A 25,462-nucleotide genomic window follows, 5' to 3' on the forward strand; every position below is an offset into this window, starting at 1 on the left:
GATCCCGTGAGGCGTCATGGTACCGGGAAGCTCGTGAGAGGCTTGTCTCGACATCTACCGGCCAGTCGGGCTCAAATGCGGCCAGTAGATTGTGCCCAATATGAATTTAGTACAATAATATGGTTCAGCATCCATTGAAGGTCTGCTTTCACGTTTTGTGGTCCTAAAATGAGCCCAAAGACTGGTCAGCGGTTCAATGTGTTTTGAGATTTACTTCATTGTTGACAAAAAAATTAAAATCTTACATAACTTCAGAAGTTATTTCTTTCACATAATGAGGCTATTTACAAAAATGTTAGATTTTCACCGTTCAGTTCACCTCACAACCATTTCCACACAAAATGGTTCAAACTGACAATCCTGTGATCATCAATGATGAACACTCCCAACAGGAGAGGTTTTCACAGCTCAAATTCAGAATCGATCCTTTTGTTTATTTTAATACCGAGATAGAAGAACAGTGTCCTGTTAGAAAGTGGGACAACGTAAACCTCCCGAAGGCAAGCAACAAGGTTTATACAACAGCAGCAGTAGAAACAAGTTGCATTTATGCAGCATCTTTGATGTCATAAAACATCCTACAAGGCACTTTACCACTGAGTGCAAGAAAAATTATGCACCCGAAAGGAGAAATAAAGAGGGGTGGTTGAAAGCTTGGCAAAGAGATGGGCTTTGAGGATTATTTTAAGTTTGAACAAGGGAAATAGGGCGAGGTTTAGATGGGACTTCCAAATAGGTTGGAAATAACAAAATGCTTTGCCAGTATAGACTGGGCAAAGAGGGGCTGAAATTCATTGGAGACTTGAGTCAGACATTAGTGTTCAGCATTGGATAGATGGCTGGGGAAGAGTTGTAGATAGGGTCATGCAAGGTCAAAGAGGGATGTTTAAATGAGGACAAGGATTTTAAATGTGACATATTGGGGGATTGAGAGCAGTGTAGGGCAGTAGCAATGGGCTGGTTTGTCAGCAGGTCAGCAATGTCCATTAGGATACGTGCAACTGTGCTTTGGACAGGTTGGATTTTAAGAAGGGTGGCAGACGAAAGAGCAAAGCGAGTATTACAACACTTGTGGATATGGAAGAAATGGGAGGCGACTACTAGGAAAGAGATGTGGGCGGTTCAGTGGTTAGCACAACTGCCTCATGGCTCTGAGGATCCGGGTTCAATCCCTGCGGGTCATTGTCCTTGTGGAGTTTGCACATTCTCCCCGTGTCTGCGTGGCTCTCAACCCCACAACCCAATGTGCAGGGTAGGTGGATTGGCCACACTAAAATAAATAATTGTGTACTCTAAATGTATTTTAAAAAAGGACAGAGATGAGCTTAGAAAGTGCTGGGAGGACATCAGCGAGGATCTTGCGATATTGAGCGGCAACCATAAATTCATGTAAGCTCATGTGGTATATTTAAAGCCAGTTTAGGAGCTTGCTGTGTAATAAATCAGAGTAAACATGCATGCTCCACCTCCCTCTGTTCAGGAACTCCGACAGAGCCCCGATGGACAATGTAAGCCCTTTGACAAGGACTTTGTCATGTGGAAATGTATCCCATCTCGACCATTTCTGCTGGTGAGAAATGAACCGGGAAGAACTGATAGAGGGCACTGTCGAAGTGGTGGAACGATGCAATGTTACACAGGCTTGGATTTCTTCACAACATAATCTCCCATTTGTCAAAGGAAAGTTAATTTAAAAAGAGCTGTAACAAACATGTAAATTGCAGAGCAGTTCTTCGTTCACAAAGTACTCCTAATTTGGGAAATGTGCAGTTCCTGAACTAATTTCCACTCACAATGTATAATGAGTGCTACTGGAGAACAGCCATACTTCCTCCTATCCCCACAATGTGTTTCACTTCTCTCTTACCCTGACTTTAAATACAGTAATCCACAATATGTACAAAATGTCATAACATGTTACCAACACATACGCAGTGTCGCTAAAGTCTTGCCAAGGTTCTTGAGGAACTTTGGATTTCAGATAGTAAGGCCCATTTTCTCCTTACCACCAGATGGGCCGGGTATACACTGTCTGGCAATTTTCAACTTGTTTCATATGGGGGCAGAGATCAGTATATGTAAAACAAAAACTCAAAGTCTGTGCATTAACATTTCAGAGTGGTGACTGAGGAAAAATACACGATACCGACCTGAAGATACTCAGTGAAAAACGATCCAAGCTCAGTTTTCAACAATTGCCTGCACCAAGGAAAGAAAAAAAAACATAATCAAAGATCAGAAGCAAGTTAGGGCAGTCTAAACCAGTTTGTTACTTGGCATGGATTCACTGTTTAAAGCTGCCCGTAACTCGTAAGTTCACCCAAAGGCCATAGGGGGATGGTGTGAAAGATAAACATTTTTACATTTGTGCACCACTATGACCAAGACACATTTTATGGTCATCACATGGACAGTGACCCAGAGCAAGGATCAAACCTGCGATCTCGGCGCCCTGAGGCAGCAATGCAAACCACTGTGCCACTGTGCTGCCCTTTCATTCCACTTTAAAGTGGACGATATAATGGGGCTGGTATATGTACTGGGCATCCGTTTTAGCGTAGTTTCACACCGGGCTGACGTGGTGTTGCTACTCCACATGGGCGGCATTTTAGAGCGGCCTCTCCCACTCATTGCCCATCCTCCAGCCCGGACACACCACTCACTGCCTACCCTGCTCCCTCACCCTCCCACTCACTGCCCACCCTGCTCCCTCACCCTCCCACTCACTGCCCACCCTGCTCCCTCACCCTCCCACTCACTGCCTACCCTGCTCCCTCACCCTCCCACTCACTGCCTACCCTGCCCCCTCACCCTCCCACTCACTGCCCACCCTGCTCCCTCACCCTCCCACTCACTGCCCACCCTGCTCCCTCACCCTCCCACTCACTGCCCACCCTGCTCCCTCACCCTCCCACTCACTGCCTACCCTGCTCCCTCACCCTCCCACTCACTGCCTACCCTGCTCCCTCACCCTCCCACTCACTGCCTACCCTGCTCCCTCACCCTCCCACTCACTGCCTACCCTGCTCCCTCACCCTCCCACTCACTGCCGACCCTCCTCCCTCATCCTCCCACTCACTGCCTACCCTGCTCCCTCACCCTCCCACTCACTGCCCATCCTGCTCCCTCACCCTCCCACTCACTGCCCACCCTGCTCCCTCACCCTCCCACTCACTGCCCACCCTGCTCCCTCACCCTCCCACTCACTGCCTACCCTGCTCCCTAACCCTCCCACTCACTGCCTACCCTGCTCCCTCACCCTCCCACTCACTGCCCATCCTGCTCCCTCACCCTCCCACTCACTGCCTACCCTGCTCCCCGTCTCCCACTCACTGCCCACCCGGCTCCCTCACCCTCCCACTCACTGCCCACCCTGCTCCCTCACCCTCCCACTCACTGCCCACCCTGCTCCCTCACCCTCCCACTCACTGCCTTTCCTGCTCCCTCACCCTCCCACTCACTGCCTACCCTGCTCCCTCACCCTCCCACTCACTGCCTACCCTGATCCCTTACCCTCCCACTCACTGCCCACCCTGCTCCCTCACCCTCCCACTCACTGCCTACCCTGCTCCCTCACCCTCCCACTCACTGCCCACCCTGCTCCCTCACCCTCCCACTCACTGCCTACCCTGCTCCCTCACCCTCCCACTCACTGCCTACCCTGCTCCCCGTCTCCCACTCACTGCTCCCTCACCCTCCCACTCACTGCCTACCCTGCTCCCTCACCCTCCCACTCCCAGCCTACCCTGCCCCCTCACCCTCCCACTCACTGCCTACCCTGCCCCCTCACCCTCCCACTCACTGCCCACCCTGCTCCCTAACCCTCCCACTCACTGCCCACCCTGCTCCCTCACCCTCCCACTCACTGCCCACCCTGCTCCCTAACCCTCCCACTCACTGCCTACCCTGCTCCCACCCTCCCACTCACTGCCCACCCTGCTCCCTCACCCTCCCACTCACTGCCCACCCTGCTCCCTCACCCTCCCACTCACTGCCTACCCTGCTCCCACCCTCCCACTCACTGCCTACCCTGCTCCCTCACCCTCCCACTCACTGCCCACCCTGCTCCCTCACCCTCCCACTCACTGCCTACCCTGCTCCCTCACCCTCCCACTCACTGCCTACCCTGCTCCCTCACCCTCCCACTCACTGCCTACTCTGCTCCCTCACCCTCCCACTCACTGCCCATCCTGCTCCCTCACCCTCCCACTCACAGCCTTTCCTGCTCCCTCACCCTCCCACTCACTGCCCATCCTGCTCCCTCACACTCCCACTCACTGCCTACCCTGCTCCCTCACCCTCCCACTCACTGCCTACTCTGCTCCCTCACCCTCCCACTCACTGCCCATCCTGCTCCCTCACCCTCCCACTCACTGCCTACCCTGCTCCCTCCCCCTCCCACTCACTGCCTACCCTGCTCCCTCACCCTCCCACTCACTGCCTACCCTGCTCCCTCACCCTCCCACTCACTGCCTTTCCTGCTCCCTCACCCTCCCACTCACTGCCTACCCTGCTCCCTCACCCTCCCACTCACTGCCTACCCTGCTCCCTCACCCTCCCACTCACTGCCTACCCTGCTCCCTCACCCTCCCACTCACTGCCTACCCTGCTCCCTCACCCTCCCACTCACTGCCTTTCCTGCTCCCTCACCCTCCCACTCACTGCCTACCCTGTTCCCTTACCCTCCCACTCACTGCCCACCCTGCTCCCTCACCCTCCCACTCACTGCCCACCCTGCTCCCTCACCCCTCCCACTCACTGCCCATCCTGCTCCCTCACCCTCCCACTCACTGCCTTTCCTGCTCCCTCACCCTCCCACTCACTGCCCATCCTGCTCCCTCACCCTCCCACTCGCTGCCCACCCTGCTCCCTCACCCTCCCACTCACTGCCTACCCTGCTCCCCATCTCCCACTCACTGCCTACCCTGCTCCCTCACCCTCCCACTCACTGCCCACCCTGCTCCCGTCTCCCACTCGCTGCCCACCCTGCTCCCTCACCCTCCCACTCGCTGCCCACCCTGCTCCCTCACCCTCCCACTCACTGCCCACCCTGCTCCCGTCTCCCACTCACTGCCCATCCTGCTCCCTCACCCTCCCACTCACTGCCCACCCTGCTCCCTCACCCTCACACTCACTGCCTACCCTGTTCCCTCACCCTCCCACTCACTGCCCACCCTGCTCCCTCACCCTCCCACTCACTGCCTACCCTGCTCCCTCACCCTCCCACTCACTGCCTACCCTGCTCCCTCACCCTCCCACTCACTGCCTACCCTGCTCCCTCTCCCTGCCACTCACTGCCTACCCTGCACCCTCACCCTCCCACTCATTGCCCACCCTGCTCCCTCACCCTCCCACTCACTGCCTACCCTGCTCCCTCACCCTGCCACTCACTGCCCACCCTGCTCCCCGTCTCCCACTCACTGCCCACCCTGCTCCCTCACCCTCCCACTCACTGCCCACCCTGCTCCCTCACCCTCCCACTCACTGCCCACCCTGCTCCCTCACCCTGCCACTCACTGCCTACCCTGCTCCCTCACCCTCCCACTCACTGCCCACCCTGCTCCCTCACCCTCCCACTCACTGCCCACCCTGCTCCCTCACCCTCCCACTCACTGCCTATCCTGCTCCCTCACCCTCCCACTCACTGCCTACCCTGCTCCCTCACCCTCCCACTCACTGCCTACCCTGCTCCCTCACCCTCCCACTCACTGCCTACCCTGCTCCCTCACCCTCCCACTCACTGCCTACCCTGCTCCCTCACCCTCCCACTCACTGCCCACCCTGCTCCCTCACCCTCCCACTCACTGCCTACCCTGCTCCCTCACCCTCCCACTCACTGCCTACCCTGCTCCCTCACCCTCCCACTCACTGCCCACCCTGCTCCCCGTCTCCCACTCACTGCCTACCCTGCTCCCTCACCCTCCCACTCACTGCCTATCCTGCTCCCTCACCCTCCCACTCACTGCCCACCCTGCACCCTCACCCTCCCACTCACTGCCTATCCTGCTCCCTCACCCTCTCACTCACTGCCCACCCTGCTCCCTCACCCTCCCACTCACTGCCCACCCTGCTCCCTCACCCTCCCACTCACTGCCCACCCTGCTCCCCACCCTCACCCTCCCACTCACTGCCCCACCCTGCTCCCTCACCCTCCCACTCACTGCCCACCCTGCTCCCTCATCCTCCCATTCACTGCCTACCCTGCTCCCTCACCCTCCCACTCACTGCCTACCCTGCTCCCTCCCCCCACTCACTGCCCACCCTGCTCCCTCACCCTCCCACTCACTGCCCACCCTGCTCCCTATCCTCCCATTCACTGCCTACCCTGCTCCCTCACCCTCCCACTCACTGCCTACCCTGCTCCCTCACCCTCCCACTCACTGCCTACCTGCTCCCTCACCCTCCCACTCACTGCCCACCCTGCTCCCTCACCCTCCCACTCTGCCCACCCTGCTCCCTCACCTCCCCCACTGCCCACCTGCTCCCTCACCCTCCCACTCACCCACCCGCTCCTCACCCTCACTCCTTCCCATCCCCTGCCTCCCTCACCCTCCCACTCACTGCCTACCCTGCTCCCCTCCCACTCGCTGCCCACCCTGCTCCCTCACCCTCCCACTCGCTGCTCACCCCTGCTCCCTCACCCTCCCACTCACTGCCTACCCTGCTCCCTCACCCTCCCACTCTGCCTACCCTGCCCCTCACCCTCCCACTCTGCCATCCTGCTCCCTCACCCTCCCACTCACTGCTACCCTGCTCACTCACCCTCCCACTCCCAGCCCACCCTGCTCCCTCACCCTCCCACTCCCAGCCCACCCTGCTCCCTCACCCTCCCACTCGCTTCCCATCCTGCTCCCTCACCCTCCCACTCACTGCCCACCCTGCTCCCCGTTGCCCACTCGCTGCCTACCCTGCTCCCTCACCCTCCCACTCACTGCCCACCCTGCTCCCTCACCCCTCCCACTCGCTGCGCACCCTGCTCCCTCACCCTCCACTCACTGCCTACCCGGCTCCCTCACCCTCCCACTCTGCCTACCCTGCTCCCTCACCCTCCCCCCACTCACTGCCCCACCCGCTCCCTCACCCTCCCACTCTGCCTACCCTGCCCCTCACCCTCCCACTCTGCCCACCCTGCTCCCCCTCTCCCACTCACTGCCCACCCTGCTCCCTCACCCTCCCACTCACTGCCTACCCTGCTCCCTCACCCTCCCACTCACTGCCCACCCTGCTCCCCGTCTCCCACTCACTGCCTACCCTGCTCCCTCCCCTCCCACCTCACTGCCTACCCTGCTCCCCGTCTCCCACTCACTGCCTACCCTGCTCCCTCACCCTCCCACTCACTGCCTACCCTGCTCCCTCACCCTCCCACTCACTGCCTACCCTGCTCCCCGTCTCCCCTCGCTGCCCATCCTGCTCCCTCACCCTCCCACTCACTGCCTACCCTGCTCCCTCACCCTCCCACTCACTGCCTACCCTGCTCCCCGTCTCCCACTCGCTGCCCATCCTGCTCCCTCACCCTCCCACTCACTGCCTACCCTGCTCCCTCACCCCTCCCACTCACTGCCTACCCTGCTCCCCGTCTCCCACTCGCTGCCTACCCTGCTCCCTCACTCTCCCACACCCTGCTCCCTCACACACACCCGCCCTGCTTCCCCACCCTCCCACTCGCTGCCCATCCTGCTTCCCACCCTGGCCCTCTTTCTTGCTGCTCCTGTCGCTCGCTTCCTCTTCCTCACTGCCCTGATCACAGCAAGGGTTCACTGGAGGGTAATAGCGAGTGAGAGAGTCGGCAAGCAGCAGATAACTCACAATTAGAAAGTTTGCTTTTTTCCTTTTGTATTTTAAAATTTATTTTAATTTATAAGTTATTTCATTGACAAATATAGGATTTGAACAATGTATAATATTTTAACTTACAGGGTATATTTGTTTAGTGATGATAAAGATCTCACAGAGCCTATTTGCAGGCTTTCCATTGGTTAGAACGGGAAAATCTGATTCGATGAAGGTTATTTCATTTAAGGAACGCAGCAACATTATTTAAATGAGGACTTATGGTAGGCCACTTAGCCCCTCGAGCTGATTCTGTCATTCATGAATTAATGGCCGATCTGAATTTAATTATGCTTTAAAATAAATAACCCCCCCCCCCGGAAAAAAGCAATATAAAATCAATGAAAACCAGCAACACACATTAAGTGTGTGCTCGCAATGCAGTAAACACACAGTTTAGATTGTCTTCAAAAAAAAACCACAGCCTAATTTTCAGGTGGTTTTGAATAAATGTCTCAGTGTCACTTTTATGATCTCACACCATTTTGACCCCTTGACTTGTTACAGTCATGTGAAACACTCCAGGTTGTGTGTTGTGCTTTGTTATTACCATCAACAGTCGTTTTGTTATTTCAGTCTGCCTTCTAAACATTTCAGCTCAAATATCAGTCACTAGGGATCCTTCAGAAGGGGGGGGGGGGCGGGCGGGAGGAGGAGAGGAGAACTGCTGATCGTACAATCTAGAGCAGGGGTGGGCAAACTTTTCCGTGCAAGGGCCACATTCAGAAATTCACAATTTTAAAGGGCCGCATAGTATATTAAGTAAAATAATTACTTCACCCGGTTATGATTCTGGGCGCCTCGTATAGAACATAGAACAGTACAGCACAGAACAGGCCCTTCGGCCCTCGACGTTGTGCCGAGCAATGATCACCTTACTCAAGTCAACGTATCCACCCTATACCAGTAAGTAACCCAACAGCACCCCCCCCCCCCCCCATTAACCTTTAAAAAAAATGTAATTTTTTTTAATGACTTGGTGGGCCGCATAAAGACCTTTGGCGGGCCACATGCGGCCCGCGAGCCGTAGTTTGCCCACTCCTGATCTAGAGTATGGGTTTAAAATGGTTGTCAACCACAACAAAGTGCACCTTTACTGCAGTTAGCTTAATAGAACCGTCTTAAATTACTTGACTTTATGCATCCCCCCCTATCAGTTCACCAGTTGTCATTACTATTTAAACTGGATACTCAAAATATATATATGCAGTTGTAAGTGTTCACTTTCCTGTGGCAAAAAAGGACAATGAGTCGTGGTTGTGAATGATACAGCAGCAAAGTCCAGGTTCAATCTGAGGTGAATGCCAAGTTAGTTGATCTTTGTCAGGGAATGACTAATAAGGCTACAAATATGGGGTAGTACTCGACAAGGAAAGCTTGAATAAGTTGTGCAGTGTTAGTTGGTAAAGCTGAGATTTGTTTGCTTCAATACAGTGCAATTAGAATATGTTCACTGGCAGAGGTGACTGGGCGGCACGGTGCCTCACAGTGCGATAGGGAGATGTTAGGAAATTGGATCACAGATGTAGTGGCCAATTTAGGGTTTAACAGACTGAGGGGAAAACTGCTAGCACTGAGTCACACCATCCCATTCGGACTTAAACTCATTAATGAGAATAAACAAGATACCCATGATCAGCCAGGATGAGTCACTCAAGATTGACTGTCCACCGGGACACTCTGGTCTGATCAGCCACTAGCTCATTCCAGTGTTTGATGGCTTCGTTGTCCATAAATTGGAGGTTAATTGCATATTCATAGCACGGCCGTTTTCTTTTGTGTAAATCGGAGCGGGCAATCAAAAGCCCAGATAGCGACAATGGGTTCAGGTCTAGACACCCTAGGACAGGACCACCTTTAAGGGGCTGGGCAGAGCTTAGAGAGATGAAAGAATTAAGTTCAAACAGGTGGGCAGCAGAAGGATTTGGAAAGTCACCGGGAGAGGTCATGAAAAGCTGCCACAGAGACAGGCTTTTGGAAAGGCTTCTGGATGACGTTCACAAACACAGAAATATGTTCTGTTACTGCAAGTATCATTTTTGCTTGCCTGTATAAGTGGAGTTGAGAGCTGTATGTTCAGTTTACATGCTGTTTAATGGGAAATTGTGTGTTAGGGTTAAGAGATACGTAGAAGCTGTTCTTAAAAGTTTAAACATTGATTTTCTTTTATTTCAATAAAGTTTGTTTGTAAAAATAACCAAGCTTCATTTCTCATGGAACAAATTGATCTTTCCGCAGTCTTAAAAATATAAAAATGTTGCAGCTCTGGTCCAGTATCTTTGCCACTGTTGGGATCTGACCAGGCATCTGCAACACTGGGTTCAATTCCGGCACTGGGTGACTGTGTGGAGTTTGCATGTTCTCCCCGTGTCTGCGTGGGTTTCTTCCGGGTTCTCCGGTTTCCTCCCGCAGTCCAAAGATGTGCAGGTTAGCTGGATTGGCCATGTTAAATTGTCCCTTAGAGTGTCCAAAGGTTAGATGGGGTTACGAGGATAGGGCAGGGGATGAGGCCTAGGTGGGGTTCTCTTTCAGAGGGCTAGTGCAAAGTTGATAGGCCGAATGGTTGCCTTCTGCACTCTATGGGTTCTATGGCTCCTATTGATTTAAAAAAATAAATATAAGAATATCCAATTCTTTTTTTTCCAAATTAGGGGGCAATTTAGCATAGCCAATTCACCTATCCTGCACATCTTTGGGTTGTGGGGGTGAGACCCACGCAGAAATGGAGATAATGCGCAAATCCTCTACTGATTCTATATCATCCCTTTGCCAAACTTGCCACACATGGGAGTATGGCAGCGTCTGTATCAGAGGATTACAATTTGGAATATCACAGGGAAAGGTTGCAAGTTTCATTCCTAATCTGTGCTGCGTTGGCCAAGTGTTGGCTTGAGGAGGCGTTTGTTGTTCCCTCCCTGCTCGCTATCTTCTAATCACTGCTGAGAATGCAGATATGGACATCAGAATCAGGCTCAGCTGTACTCATAATAATAATAATAAAAATCTTTATTGTCACAAGTACATTAACACTGCAATCAATTTACTGAGAAAAGCCCCTAGTCGCCACACTCCGGCACCTGGTTCGGGTACACAGAGGGAGAATTCAGAATGTCCAAATTATCGAACAGCACGTCTTTCAGTACTTGATGGAAAATCGCAGCACCTGGAAGAAACCCACACAGACAAAGGGAGAACGTGCAGACTCCGCACAGACAGTGACCCAATCCGGAAATCGAATCTGGGACCCTGGAGCTGTGAAGCAACAGTGCTACCTACTGTGCTGCCAAGCTCAATGTTTCTTTTTTAAATTGCCATTTTAGATGAGTTACTGAGGGCACATAGTTGTCTTCAGAGCAAACCCAAGACTTGCTATCTTGAGAATAAGGGGGGGATGAAAACAGGAGGAAGAAATACGCATCTTAAAAGCTCAATGCACCAAAATGTCCCAATTTGCGACACTTCCCAGCCATGATTTCAGAGTAAGAATGGTGACCAGCACTGGTCCCATCAAACTGCTTGCTTAATGATACATCTTATGGTTGATACAAGTGAATCAGTTAGTAGGCACACACAGACTTGAAAAGTTTGGCCATCACAAGAAGGGGAATGGACAATTACAACTCTATCACTTTATGCCAGATAGAATTACTATATTTTTACATGCCCTAGCTGCCGACAGTACTTATATGCAGCAAGCACCATTTTCCCACACCAAAGTGTAACTTCTCCATCAAAACATAATTCACTGAATGATCTGGTAGATCAAGTTATTTACAGGAATTACTTATTTGGAGTCCTCCTCCTAAAATCAGCCATGCTCAGTTAAACAGTCCACCATTTCAGCAACAAAAAGGTTCACCTCATAAAGACAGAAATTCGTGCCTGCTCACCTGACTCCCTCGTTGAGATGATAAAGTTCATTATCGGGTAAACCTTTCCTCTGGAACACAGCGATTACAGCATTCTGTATGCTGCAAAACAAAGATTCAGCATTTGTCTAAAACTTGATCAATTTAATGCAATCATGAGACTTCATACTGGTACTGCCTGTTAGCACATTGCAGTGACTAGCGATCAGTCAGACATTTGCATTTCAGGTTAGTAGTGCACATTCTTAAGTATTACATTTCACCGAGGCCCATCTTATAAATTATTTGTCCTCTCCACTCTAATTAAATCAATCTCGGGGCGGTGTGGGAGGTGGCAAAGCAGCCGCCAGCTGTGAGTTAAAGTGCAGTTAATTTCCTTTATTAATAAAGATCTAGTGGGTTCTACTAATTACCTTAAAAGGGGTGACCAGCATTGCAGTAAATAGAACACGATTCGGCCACATAATAAAGACAAGATCCTTTACTTTGGAAGGAGGACCCTGAACACGCTTCAACAGATGCCTAGTGGCAGTCAACACGCTCTGCATTAAGTTCTCTTTCAAATGGCCAACTTCTCAACATTGGCAGTGGTGGAAAGTTATTTCACTTATTTAAAGCGAACTTATTGATTACAAAAATCGGGAGGTTATGCTTCAGTTGTATAGGACATTGTTGAGACCACATCTGGAGTCCTGTGTACAGTACTGGTCTCCTTATTTAAGGAAAGATGTAAATATGTTAGAAGCAGTTCAGAGAAGGTTTATTAGACTGGTAACAGGAATGGGCAGGTTGTCTTATTTGTATCCACTCGAGCTTAGAGGAGTAAGAAGCGATTTGATTGAAACCTTTAAGATCCTGAGCGGTATTGACAAGGTGGATGTGGAGTGGGCGTTTCCTCTTGTGGGAGTGTCTAGAGTTAGGGGTCACTGTTTAAAAATAAGCGGTAGCTCATTTAAGACAGAGATGAGTAAAACTTGTTTCCCTCAAGAGGGCCGTGAACTTTCTACCTCAAAAGACCGTGGAAGCAGAGTCTTTATAGAGTTTTTTTAAAAAGCGGAGCCCGATCAGATTTCTGATTCACAAGGGGGTGAAAGGTTATCGGGGGATGGGCAGAAATGTGGGGTTAGAATCAGATCTTACTGAATAGCGGAGCAGGCTCAAGAGGCAGAGCGGTCTTCTAACTCGCATGTCATTGCAAGCATGAGATTGCTAAAAAATACTTGTCTTTCAGGAGCAGATGCCTCATCGAATTTAATAGCATTATTCTACAAAGAAACTACTTCAGAGGACCTAAATCAGGAGACCCATGGTTTTCAGCATGTGTCTATTAGTCTGACAATTTAAATCAGTATGAGGAGATCTGTCATGAATACTGGAGCTGTAGATTAGGCCAAACCTGCACACAGTCAGTGATCAATAAACTACACAAATCAATTTTATAGATTTACCAATTAGGTACTCTTCTTGCATTTAAATGCACAGCTTTGGGTTAGAACTACATGTTTTATGATTATAGATAGTGGTTAGCACTGCTGCCTCACAGTAGCGGGGATCTGGATTCACTTCCAACTTTGGGTGAGTGTGTGGAATTTGCACTTCCTCCCTGTGTCTGCGTGGGTTTCCTCCGGGTGCTCCGGTTTCCTCCCACAGTCCAAAGATGTGATTAGGTGGATTGGCCATGGTAAATTGCCCCTTAGTATCCAGTGGTTAGATGGAGTAGCAGGGATAAGGTGTGGGGAATGGGACCTAGGTAGGGTGCTCTTTCAGGGGGGTCAGTGCAGACTCAATGAGCCTCGTTCTGCACTGTAGGGATTCTATGATATTTATTATATAAAATTCTATAGCTGCTTTGCAGATATTGCCCAGGAATAAACAATGTAGCTAACAGCTGACCCTGAATGTTTCCTTTGAAGGATGGGGATGAGGATAGCACCATCCAATCAACCTGACCACCCTTTGGTAATGCAGATTTACTGCTCTCAGACTAAACTCAGAAATGTAAAGAACATGATTCCTCTGTGAGATTGGAGGCGCACAAGACCCCTGTCCTCCCCCTGTGTGCGTGGGTTTCCTCCGGGTGCTCCGGTTTCCTCCCACAGTCTAAAGATGTGCGGGTTAGGTGGATTGGCCATGTTAAATTGCCCGTAGTGTCCTAATAAAAAAGTAAGGTTAAGGGGGGGGGTTGTTGGGTTACGGGTATAGGGTGTATACGTGGGTTTGAGTAGGGTGATCATGGCTCGGCACAACATTGAGGGCCGAAGGGCCTGTTCTGTGCTGTACTGTTCTATGTTCTAAAATGGGGACGGGTGTTAAACTAATGTAGGGATGCGACCAAACATGGCGGGACAAGAGTGGACAAACAGGTATTCAGCAGTGAGTGGCTGGAATGGAATGGAATGTTGTCAATATTGCAGAAGTGTGATACAGCACATGGGTAGAATTGTCGCACGTCCGCCTATCGGGTGTTATGCTGGCTTTGCACACTGCTGAATGGGCTGGGTTTACCAGCCCTTTGGAGACGGCGTATAAAGGCAACATTAGGGGAGGGGGAGCCCAAGGTCTTCGTGCCATCGCTCGATATTCTCAATGGAAGGAACGGCAGCAGTACAGCTGCCCATCAACTGCAGACAGGCAAGACCAACAAACTAATTTAGTTGACTAATTAAAGGTCATTTTCTGCCCCCTCTAGCATCTTATTGGCATCAGGACAGAGCCCCGCTGCATGGGAGATCATCAGGTAAATCGTAGCAACCTTGCAGCGGGTTCCAGGGCAGGGTCTGGAGCGGAGGGGCCTTACATTCTGGTTGCTGGGGGGGGGGGGGGGGGGGGGGGGGGGGGGGGGGGGCTGGTGGCAACACCTGCCCTGCAGCTCCAATCACTGGGGCCTGCTTTCCTGACAGCACACTAAATAAAATACTGGCTGCAGTACTAACCTCTCTCTCTGCAGCCTCAGAAGGAGCGTTTGATACCAGTGGCACCGCCCCTGGGCTGCTGACCAACTGGTCTGTTTAGTCCACGTGACAGGACCACCTGGGATTGGGAAACATTCAGCCCAATATTAACCTCAATGGGTGCTAAAACCAAGTGATGCACTGGATCTGGCCAATTTCCTTTGGGCTGCTTTGACCAAGAGTCATCCAGACGGGAAACACTAGCTCCGTTCCCTCTCCACAGATGCCATCAGAGGCTGCTGAGATTTTCCAGCGTTGTTGGATTTTGTTCCTTTGGGGGTGGGGTCAGGATGGGAAAGGATAAAAGCAAAATGTGAGAACATATGCTGGAAATCTGAAGTAAAACCAGGAAATGCTGGAAAACCCTTGGGAGGACTGGTAACTTCTGCAGAGAGGAGAACAAGAGGTAACATTGAGTCAAAGTGAAGGAAGAGGCACATTGGATGGGAAACGTGAACTTCTTGTTTTTCTCCCCACAAATGCTGCCAGGCCTGCTCAGTACTTCTCACATTTTTATTTCTGAATAAAATGGGGCTCCCATTGGGTTGTGGAGACGGTGGTTGCCAACTTATTTGAGCTGAAGCGGAGCTGGGTGTTTTTTATTATATCAACATGCACTGCAGAGGTTAGATTGTAAATTAAGAGTGAATGTTTGGAATAAGTGTGTGTGTGTGTGTGTGTGTGTTTGCGTGGGGAGGGCCGGCTGCTCCCAGCTCTTTACCTGTTCCAGGTGGCGTTGGAGCCGGCGCGTCTCTGCTGGGTCCCCCGCTCCTGCAAGGCTGCCTGCTCGCTCTTGCCCAGGTCGCTGAGGCTGGGTGAACTCATGAACTTCGGTCTGCGGAAATTCCTCATGGTTAGCACAGAAAGTAACCCACCCCGCACGGCAGAAGCAACAAGGGAGGGAGGTGGGGACGAGAAGCCCGCCTTGGGGCAGGTTTTTGAATTTAGTGCCCACAAGTGACCTCAGGAATCAGCCAGATTTACATTGGTTTTAAAATCCGAACTCTTCTGAAGTCGCTTCCACGCGCGGGGAACCAGTCTCCCAGCTTAACGGTTCACCAAAGTCTGCTTCTTTCTAAGGGGGAGAAAGCCGATTGAACTCCAGGGTGATCACGTTCAGGCTGCATTTCGGCGGGAGGGAGGGAGTGCAGACACTGCTCTCACTCTCTGCACAGCTTACAGTGGGAATACAGGGGGAAACTAAATCAAACACGTAAATACCGCACATCCCACACACTGGCCAGCGGATCTGACGACGTGACTCCACCCGTGCTACTTTCTAAAGGATTACTTTGGGGAGGTGGGAGAGAGAGTTTGCAATTGGCAGCAAGTTGTTTTTTTAAAATAAAATCTAGAATCAGACACTAGGCAGAAAGAAAGTGTGAAATGTAACTGTGTGAGAATGTTCCTGTTGCAATTGCCACACACACAGAAAAGCGAAAGGAAAATCGTTTTCTTTTCCCCTCTTGAGGACACTTTGCACCTTGTACTGAACACTTTGATCATCAGCTGACTTCCTGCTATGGAACAGATTGATCACACGGTTGGAGCTAATTGCTAAAAATGCAATTTACAAAAAAAAAAGTTTCCACTGACCTGTCCCGTTTTTAAGTATCATTTTTATGTTAAAATGAAAAAGCAGACATTTGGTGTATTTCAATCAGAAACACCACACAGTAAGGAGCCCCCCCCCCCCCCCCCGCACATTACTGGAAACAATGATTCAGATTTAGGCACAGGATTCAAATTGAATTATAGTCGCTTCCCATTCAGCCTTGGCTCAGTGGCAGCGTACACAGTTCTGAGTCAGAAGCTTGAGGCTTGATTCCTCAGGGATCTAAGCAAATGGACTAGTCTCCATCCTAATAAACCTCCTCTGAATTACCTCCAATGAAATAATATCTTTCCTTAAACAAGGAGACCAAACTACTCTCAGTACTCCAGATGTGGTATGACCAGTACCCTGTACAGTAGCAGCAAAACTTCCCTGGTCTTATTCTCCAACCCCCAATGTAGGAAGTACATTCACTTCCTACCTCCAAGTTATTAATACATATTGTAAATAGTTACGGTTCCTGTCGAACCCCATTGGTTGCAGGTCGCCAAGTTGAAAAATAACCCCTTCTACCCCCTTGCTGTTTCCTTCCTATTAGCCATTTCTCTATCCATGCCAATATACTTGCTTGATTAGATTACGATTTTCCAAATGTGCGGCTATTACTTTTGTAATAATTGATTCCAACTTTTTTCTAACAGTGGCTGTTAGGCTAATCAGTCTATAGTTACCAGTTTTTTGCCTCCCTCCCTTTTTGAATAGGTGTATCGCATTGGCACTTTTCCAATCCTCCGATGCTTCTCCAGAATCCAAGGATTTTTGGAAAAGTCCAACCAATGCATCCACTATCTCAGTAGCTACTTCTTTTAAGACCTTGGGATGCAAGCCATCAAGGCCAGGGGACTTATCTGCCTTTAGCCCCATTAACTTGTCTAATACTACTTCCCTAATGATGGTATTTAATTTCTCCCCTGCATTTTTTGGTATTAATGGGTTGTTCGAAGTACCTTGCACCGTAAAGACTTCTGCAAAATGTCAGTTTAACTCCTCTGCCATTTCCTTGTTCCCCATAATTATCTCTCCCAATTCATTTTCGAAGGGCCTATGTTCACTTTGACCTCTCTCTCCCTTTTTATATATTTAAAGAAGCTCTTATTGCCAGTTATGATATTCCTCACTAGTTTGCCCCCGTAGTTTATGTTCTCTCTCTTTATTATCTTTTTAGACCTGCTTTGCTAGAGTCTGTATTTATCCCAGCCTTCAGGGCTATTACTGACTTTTGCCTCCTTATATGCTTTTCTTTCAACTTAATACACTCCTTAACGTACTTGGTTAGCCAAGCCAGGTTTATCCCTCTCTTAGAATAGCTGCTTTATCCGGTATTGAGCATTCCATCACACTCCTGCCTTGTGGATGGTGGAGAGTCTTGGGGGGTGGAGGGGGGGGGGGGGGGGGGGGGGGGGGGGGTGGATTCAGGCGGCATGTTACTTTCTGGCTGATCCAGTTCAGCTTCTGGTCAATTGATGGTGGAGGATTCAGCGAAGTTAATGCATTGAATCTCAAGGGGCGATGGTTAAATTCTCTCTTGATGGAGATGGTCATTTGTGTGGAATGAATTCACTTGCTACTTATCAGCACAAACCTGAATGTTGTCCAGGTCGTGCTGCATATGGACACAGACTGCTTTAGCATCTGAGAAATTACAAATCGGACTGAATGCAGTGCAATCATCAGCGAACATCACCACTTCTGACCTTCTGGACTGGATTTACACACTGCCTGCCCGCCTCCCTGTATTTCCAGAGCCTACAGCAGAAGGAGAGGAGATGGGGCCAGGACTGTTTGCTGCCTGTTCCATCTACTGGGACCTTAGAACTGGGACTGTTTGCAGTTTGCTGACTGTTTCATCTACAGAGCCGCAGGGCCTGAGGCCTCCCAGCAAACAGGAGGTTGCTGTAACACTTGGAAGGGGACGAAGAGGAGAAAGTTGGTGCAACTGGAGTATGTTTTGTTTTCATCTGCCGATTATGCCGAGATGGGATAAAGACCCTGTTCCCTACCCACCCGCTGCTGGATCGAAAACCTTTTGAGGGACCAGCCTGCAAGACTTTCCTCGGCACCGGCCTATCCTTTTGTGCCTTACTTTCCTGTTCCTCCCTCCCCTTTCCTATCCTTGTATTTGGGGCACACCGCGGTCCATCCCCCTGTGCCCCATCCTCCTGTGCCTCCCCCATCCCTCCACCCCTTCAGTTACTCTCTCCCTCCACTTTCTCCCTATCGTCCACCACTAACCGGGATGGCAGCAATTCTGCCTATGCCGGCGGTGGGGTCCTCTACAGCTACCTATGTGGGAGTGGTGGCCTTCACCCTCCCCACTGTTCCCGGGGTTAGGTCACCGTACCGCCTCATGATCCAAAAACTTGGGGTGAAGTACTGCGCCCACCCCACCATGTCAATTGAGGCCTGCATCTGTGCTCTGGCCGGGATTGTTGGCCATGCGGCCATAGTTCCAGCCTCGAAGGTGTATGGCAAAGCTGTCTTCTTTTTGAGAGCCGGGCGGGCGGTCCACCCCGCCCTGGAAAAAAGGGCTCACGGTGGTTGGGATCTACCTGGCGGTGGACCCGCTCGAGGCCACTGCCGAGAGAGTTATCCTCTCTAATGTCCCACCTTTTATTCCAACGGACCTCCTCCTGAAATGAAAATTGCTTGTCACAGTAACTTCATTGCAGTGTTAATGTAAGCCAATTAATGTGACAATAAAGATTAAAAATAAAGCAATTCTGTACATGTTACACACAATCTCCAACCACCAGGTGGCAGTGTAAACCCATCACGTGACACTATGTCTGGGGAGTTGGGAGTAAGTCATGTTGGAGGATCAACGTATTTTGCAGCAGCTCCATAATAGTTAGTGTCAGTAGTTTATTACTGTATTCTAATTATCTTTACCACGCAGTTGTTTCATAATAAATTATTTACACTAGATGTTCTGTCGTTCATCATTCACGTCGGCCAGTCTACAGAACATGACAAATTGGGCCTTGCTAGTGATTGGATATTTCAAATACTCTGCCCATAATCTGTAAAAATTATAAATTAATGGAAATGCCTTGTGCTTTTCACACAAGAGTGACTGGGTCACATTGACCGAAAATCGGCATGACAAGACGGATAGTCGAGGACCCGTGTGAAGTAGTGGTGAACAGGATCCAAAGTAAAATCACCCTGCCAGTAGCAGAAGCAAATGTACACTGCACAGGTGAGGATCTCACACAAATACCGACAGCTGGCTCTGACCATAGTGTGTCCCAGCACTCATGAAATCTGAATGTACTGTAGGCGGTGGAAATGAGACTCCAATGGCCAGACTGTTGACTGGCAATAGAAATTAATTATTGTCTGGCTGAATGCTTCTACTAGTGCGAGTGAGAGTAAAGAGGCCCCAGTGAGAGAGTCCAGTGAGCCTGAATTAAAGAACCTGCCCTCAATGTGGCCATGACATCCAATTTTGATAGCTTGCTGATGAAGTGGCTGATAATTAAACAGGATGTCTTTGCTGAACTTCCTCTGCAGTAAGTACTTTGTGGATGAATGTGCTTTCAGCAGGAAGCTAACCACAATCTGAGAGCAGTTTGTCAAGTGACTGAACATTGTGTTTCACAGCTTGTACAGCATACTCAGATTTTAGTCACATGCTTTTCACCAATTGCTTTGATGTTTCTCTGTGTTGTTTGATTATAATTGTTCATTTCAAACTATTGGATAAGCCAAATACTGATTGAGCAAAAATGGTGTTTGAATGAACAAGAGTACACTGTATGTTGTTAGTATTCCAGCCAGTCAGGAATCATTGAATAATCCGATTGTTAATTGGAAATATCAAATACCCGGATTTAAGAAATGGTTTTCCAACAGCGGCAGATGCTCCGCAAGACCCGGATTTGAGAGTCTCAGATTAAACGTCAAAGTATTTTAGCAGCTGAGTTTGAACATCCTGGTGTCATGAAAGGAACAAGTCCTTCCCTCCTATTTCAGACAATTAATTTTCACATATTCAAAATGGGTATTGTTGTCAGAAATGTATGGTTTAAATTTGGAAATTCTTCTGTACAAACAATTCCCTTACTTACCCTCTCAGAAATATTCACATTTTTCAAAATTCATTTACGGGATGCGTGTGCCACTGGTTCATCCCTAGATGCCCTTCAGAAGCTGTCTTCTTGAACCGCTGCAGTCCCCAAGGTGTAGTTACACCCACTGTGCTGTTAGGGAGGGCATGCCAGGATGCTGACCCAGCCGCAGTGATATATTTCCAAGTCGGGATGATGAGTGACTTGGAGAGGAACCTCCAGGTGGTGGGGTTCCCAGGTATCTGCTGCTCTTGCCCTTCTAGATGGTAGTGTTTGTGGGTTTGGAAGATGCTGTCTGAGGTACCTTGGCGAGTTAATGCAGTGCATCTTATAGATGGTACACATGACTGCCACTGTTCATCGGTTATAGAGCTACTGCAAAATACGTTAATCCTCCAACATGACTTACTCCCAACTCCCCAGACACAGGGTCACGTGGTGGGTTTACACTGCCACCTGGTGGTCGGGGATTGTGTGTAACATTATGTACAGAATTGCTTTATTTTTCATCTTTATTGTCACATTAATTGGCTTACATTAACACTGCCATGAAGTTACTGTGAAAATCCCCTAGTCGCCACATTCCGGCGCCTGTTCGGGTACACCGAGGGAGAATTCAGAATGTCCATTTCACCTAACAAGCATGTCTTTCGGAGGAAACTGAATGCTGCTTTGTCCTGGATGGAGTCAAGCTTCTTGTGTTTTGTTGGAGCTGCACTCTTTCAGACAACTGGAGAGTATTCCATTACATTCCTGACTTGTGCCTTGTGAATGGTGGACAGGCTTTACTTTTGGGGGGGAGGGGGGGGGGGGGGGGGGGGGGTCAGGAGGTGTGTTACTCACCCTGGTAGCCACAGTTTAAATATGGCTAGTCCAGTTTAATTTCTGATGAATGGTAACCCCAGGATGTTAATTGTGGGAGATTCGGCGATGGTAATGCCATTGAATGTCATGGGGCGATGGTTAGATCCTCTCTTGTAGGAGATGGTCATTACCTGGCACTTGTGTGGCATGAATGTAACTTGCCACTTGTCAACCCAAGCCTGGATATTGTCCAGGACCGCTTCATTATCTGAGGAGTCCCGAATGGTGCTAAACATTTTACAGTCATCCGCAAACATCCCCACTTCTGACCTTATGTTGGAAGGGAGGTCATTGATGAAACAGCTGACGATGGTTGGGCCTAGGACACTACCCTGAGGAACTCCTGCAATGATGCCCTGCATCTGAGATGATTGACCTTCAACTACCACAATCACCTTGCTTTGTGCCAGCTACTACCAGCGAAGAGTTTCCCCACTGATTCCCATCGCCTCCAGTATAGCTAGGGCTCCTTGATGCCATATTCAGTGAAATGCTGCCTTGATGTCAAGGGTAGTCACTCTCACCTCACCTCTGGCATTCAACTCTTTTGTCCATGTTTGTACCAAGGCTGTAATGAGGTCAGGAGCTGAGTGACCCTGGCGGAGTGCAAACTGAGCGTCCATGAGCAGGTTATTGCTGAGTAACTGCTGCTTGATTGAACTGTCAATGGTATCTTCCATCACTTTGCTTGTTCAAAATAAATTTAGAGTAACCAATTCATTTTTTTCCAATTAAGGGGAAATTTTAGCGGGGCCAATCCACCTACTCCGCCCATCTTTGGGCTGTGTGGGCAAAACCCACGCAAACACGGGAAGAATGTGCAAACTCCACACGGACAGTGACCCAGGGCCGGGATCAAACCTGGGACCTCGGCACCGTGAGACAGCAGGGCTAACCCACTGCGCCACTGTGCTGCCCTGTTCCATCACTTTGCTGATAGGGCGGTAATTGACTGGGTTAGATTTGTCCTGTTCTTGTGTACAGCACAAACCTGGGCAATTTACCACATTGCCAGGTAGATGCCAGTGTTGTAGGTTGCTAGGGGTGTGGCAAGTTCTCTAGCACAAGTCTTCAGTACTATTGCTGAAATATTGTCAGGGTCCATAGCCTTTGCAGTATCCAGTGCCTTCAGCTGTTTCTCGATAGCCTGTGGAATGAATCTTATTGACTGAAGACTGACATCCGTGATGCTGGGGACCTACAGAGGAGGCCGAGATAGATCTTCCACTCGGCACTTCTGGCTGAAGATGGTTGTGAATGTCTCAGCCTTGTCGTTTGCACATATGTGCTGGGTTCCTCCAGCATTGAGGATGGGGGTACTTATGGAACCTCCTCCCCCAGTGAGTTGTTTAATTGTCCACCACCATTCATGGCTGGATGTGGCAGGACTGCAGAGCTTAGATCTGATGCGTTCATTGTGGAAACATGTTTGCTTCCATCGGAATTTCCTCCAACGTTTTACAAGTTAATTCCAGGTGAAAGTCAGAGAACATATATTTTGGCTAAACTTTCAGAAGTGAAGAGTTTGTGAAGTAAACAATCACATATCATGACAGAGCATCCTTGTTAGAGACATCCCACAACACTATGCAGTCAATTAGTTACAATGAATCACATGTTAGAAAAGTGTAACTGTCAGTTTGCACGTGGCAGGATCAAACAACCAGGAATTATATGGATAATCCGTCTGTTTTTGATAATAATAATCTTTATTACTGTCACAGGCAGGTTTACATTCACACTGCAATGAAGCTACTGTGAAAAATTGGTTGAGGGAGGAATGTTGACCAAGACACTGGGCGCGATGTACCAACCTCATCACGCCTGACTTGGTGTTGCGACTAGGCCGATGAATCTTGTGAGACGTGGCAATCAGGATCTTGCCCGCTCTGGGAAGGCTCCTTTCAATATGTCTGCGCAGTATTCTCCCGGGGCCTGGGAACTAACTGCCTTGCCTGGGAGATCTGGACCAGTTGCTGTTTAGTACTCGTCCACACAAACATGGACCAGGCCTAATGGCACCTAGGGGTCTCCCAGGCCTTTGGAGACCCCTGGGTGGTCAGGGACAGGGCAGGGTTGCCACCCCCCAGCTTTACCTCTGGCACCTGGGCATCTCCAGCCTGATACCTTGGCACTGCCATCCTCACACTGTCAGACTGGCAGGGGCACTGCCAGAATGCATGTGTGCCAGTGCTGGAGTTCCTAGTTGCCATATAGCACTGCCAAGGGTCTGGGCCTGAGGAAGGCCATGCCCACGAAAGGTTTGGATGAGGAGTGAGCATGAAGGTTTGGGGGGGGGGGGGGTGAAGTGGGGTAAGAAGGGACCTATTAAAGGTTGGAGTGGTGAAGGGTGGATCCTGAAAGGCGTGGGCCCAAAAGAGGTGGTTTATGGCCTGAAAAGGGAGGGTCCCCTCAGGGACCCCATGGCAGGGTGACCTCACAAGGATGGGGTGTAGGGTAATGCCCAAGTGTACAGGGTATCAAACTGTCTCAATAACATTGATTTTCGACAAAACCCCTTAATTTCTATGTTGGATTTAACTCACTCCAAATGGACTTTGAAATGCAGCACGGAAACACCATGTGAAGTGGCAAACTGACATCAATGGAATAACCATTCAAGGGCAGCAAAAAAAAACATGCCCAACAATAATGAGCATCTGCACCAAGGCATGTCATGACACCCAACCATACAGTGGTAGGTCCAGCGTAAGAAGTTGCATGAAGCAACATCCTCAGCAATCATTCTGATGAAGTCAAAGTACCAGTCACAACTGCTGGGAAAAAAACCTGGAAGCTGTGCTGAAGTGAGTTGTATCTGTTAAGTTCATAACAGAATTCCACACTTTGGGGAAGACTGCAGAATTGCACTGAAATTGTGGGAGATGTTTGTTACCAGATGAAGTACATGGGTGGGATAGTGGTTAGCACTGCTGCCTCACAGCGCAAGAGACCCAGGTTCAATTTCAGCCCTGGGGTGACTGTGTGGAGTTCGCACATTCTCCCATCCGGCTAAACGCGCCCAACACAAGACTCTGTTTTGTTTAGTTGCCGTTCAATCACACCCCTGCCCATCACTGGGCTTGTGACTCCTGGCTTGCTAATGTTAATGCCGTTCTCTAAAATTGGATTGAGTTATTTTCAACTCCTCACCTAGTCATTACTCAATTTGATTTTGAAAATGTGATTCTGTCGGTCAGATGAGTAAGAAATGGTTCAATCACGGTTTTTCCATGGTGTGTTCTACTCGCCGTTTGTCGTTAAGGTTATGAACATTATTGTCGGTAGTCTCTTACTTGTAGTTATTGTTCAGGTGGGTGTTGAAGCATCAGTTATTTGAATACTGCCGAGGGAAATATTTTCATCAAACTAAAGACACCCTAAAGTAGTAAATGCTCATTGATTTAACTTGGGCTATTAACCATTTCACTCGCCCATTGGCTCTGAAAGTGAAGACCTTCCGTTTTTTTCATTTCAGGTAATTCTCCATTGAATTCTGAACGAAACGCCTATGGACAATGGCACTTTTCCCATCAACACCTCTGATATTGTTCAAGGACAGAAACAACATCATTAAGAAGCAAGCTTGGCCCAGGCTCTGCATCAACATCCTGATCCACTTGGGTTTGTGGAACTCAGCAGCAATTTGCTCACGGAGTAAAACTTGTGATTGCACATTCAGGATGTGTTTAATTAGCGTGGCTCCACTGACACACCATTGAATAATAATGTAGATGATTAAACCGTGGAGCTTTGGGGAAAACAGCCCACAGGAAACCAATTCCGGGCAAACTTTGCTTTTATGAGCAGGTTCCAAACACAAGAGCTCAGACCTTAAATTCCGTCCAGGTCATTTTTCTTTACCAAGTGCTGTTATTTTTTATTCATTCATGGGATTTGGGTGTCGCTGGCTTGGTCACTATTTATTGCCCATCCCTAGTTGCCATTCAGAAGGTGAATACGGTAAGCTGTCGTTTGAATCGCTGTAGTTCATGTGGTGTTGATACACCCACAGTGCTGTGAGGCAGAAATTCCAGGATTTTGACCCAATACAGTGAAGGAATGACGATATATTTTCAAGTCAAGTCCTTCTAGTATTACGATCCCAGACCAGACCCCAACAGTGGCCAGGATACTGCACAGAAGCCCCAATATTTAATTTTAATTTTGTAAGACTGAGAGGAAAGGCTACCTCATGATAGCCTCTGGCTGCTGTTGAGTAAAGAGTCAAGGGATCTGCTCCTTTTTCCAAACACCTTTATT

General features: G+C 49.5%; 1 protein-coding gene across 2 annotated transcripts in view; it reads right to left on the reverse strand.

The window, feature by feature from the left end:
* The window catches only part of LOC119954704 (proline-rich protein 5-like), a 134,253-nt gene that overhangs the window by 64,982 nt on the left and 43,809 nt on the right, over positions 1 to 25,462 (reverse strand). The window contains exons 2-4 of one of the 2 annotated variants that reach the window (XM_038780184.1): positions 15,372 to 15,485; positions 11,721 to 11,801; positions 2,151 to 2,199 (exon numbers count right to left, since the gene is read on the reverse strand). In XM_038780184.1, the coding sequence (XP_038636112.1) occupies positions 2,151 to 2,199; positions 11,721 to 11,801; positions 15,372 to 15,475 (234 nt within the window). In that variant the 5' untranslated portion in view covers positions 15,476 to 15,485. Of the gene's footprint in view, positions 1 to 2,150; positions 2,200 to 11,720; positions 11,802 to 15,371; positions 16,004 to 25,462 lie in introns of those variants that run through there. The other variant, XM_038780183.1, reaches the window with a different exon arrangement.

Source organism: Scyliorhinus canicula, chromosome 20, assembly GCF_902713615.1.
Source record: "Scyliorhinus canicula chromosome 20, sScyCan1.1, whole genome shotgun sequence".
Classification (NCBI taxonomy): Eukaryota; Metazoa; Chordata; class Chondrichthyes; order Carcharhiniformes; family Scyliorhinidae; genus Scyliorhinus; species Scyliorhinus canicula.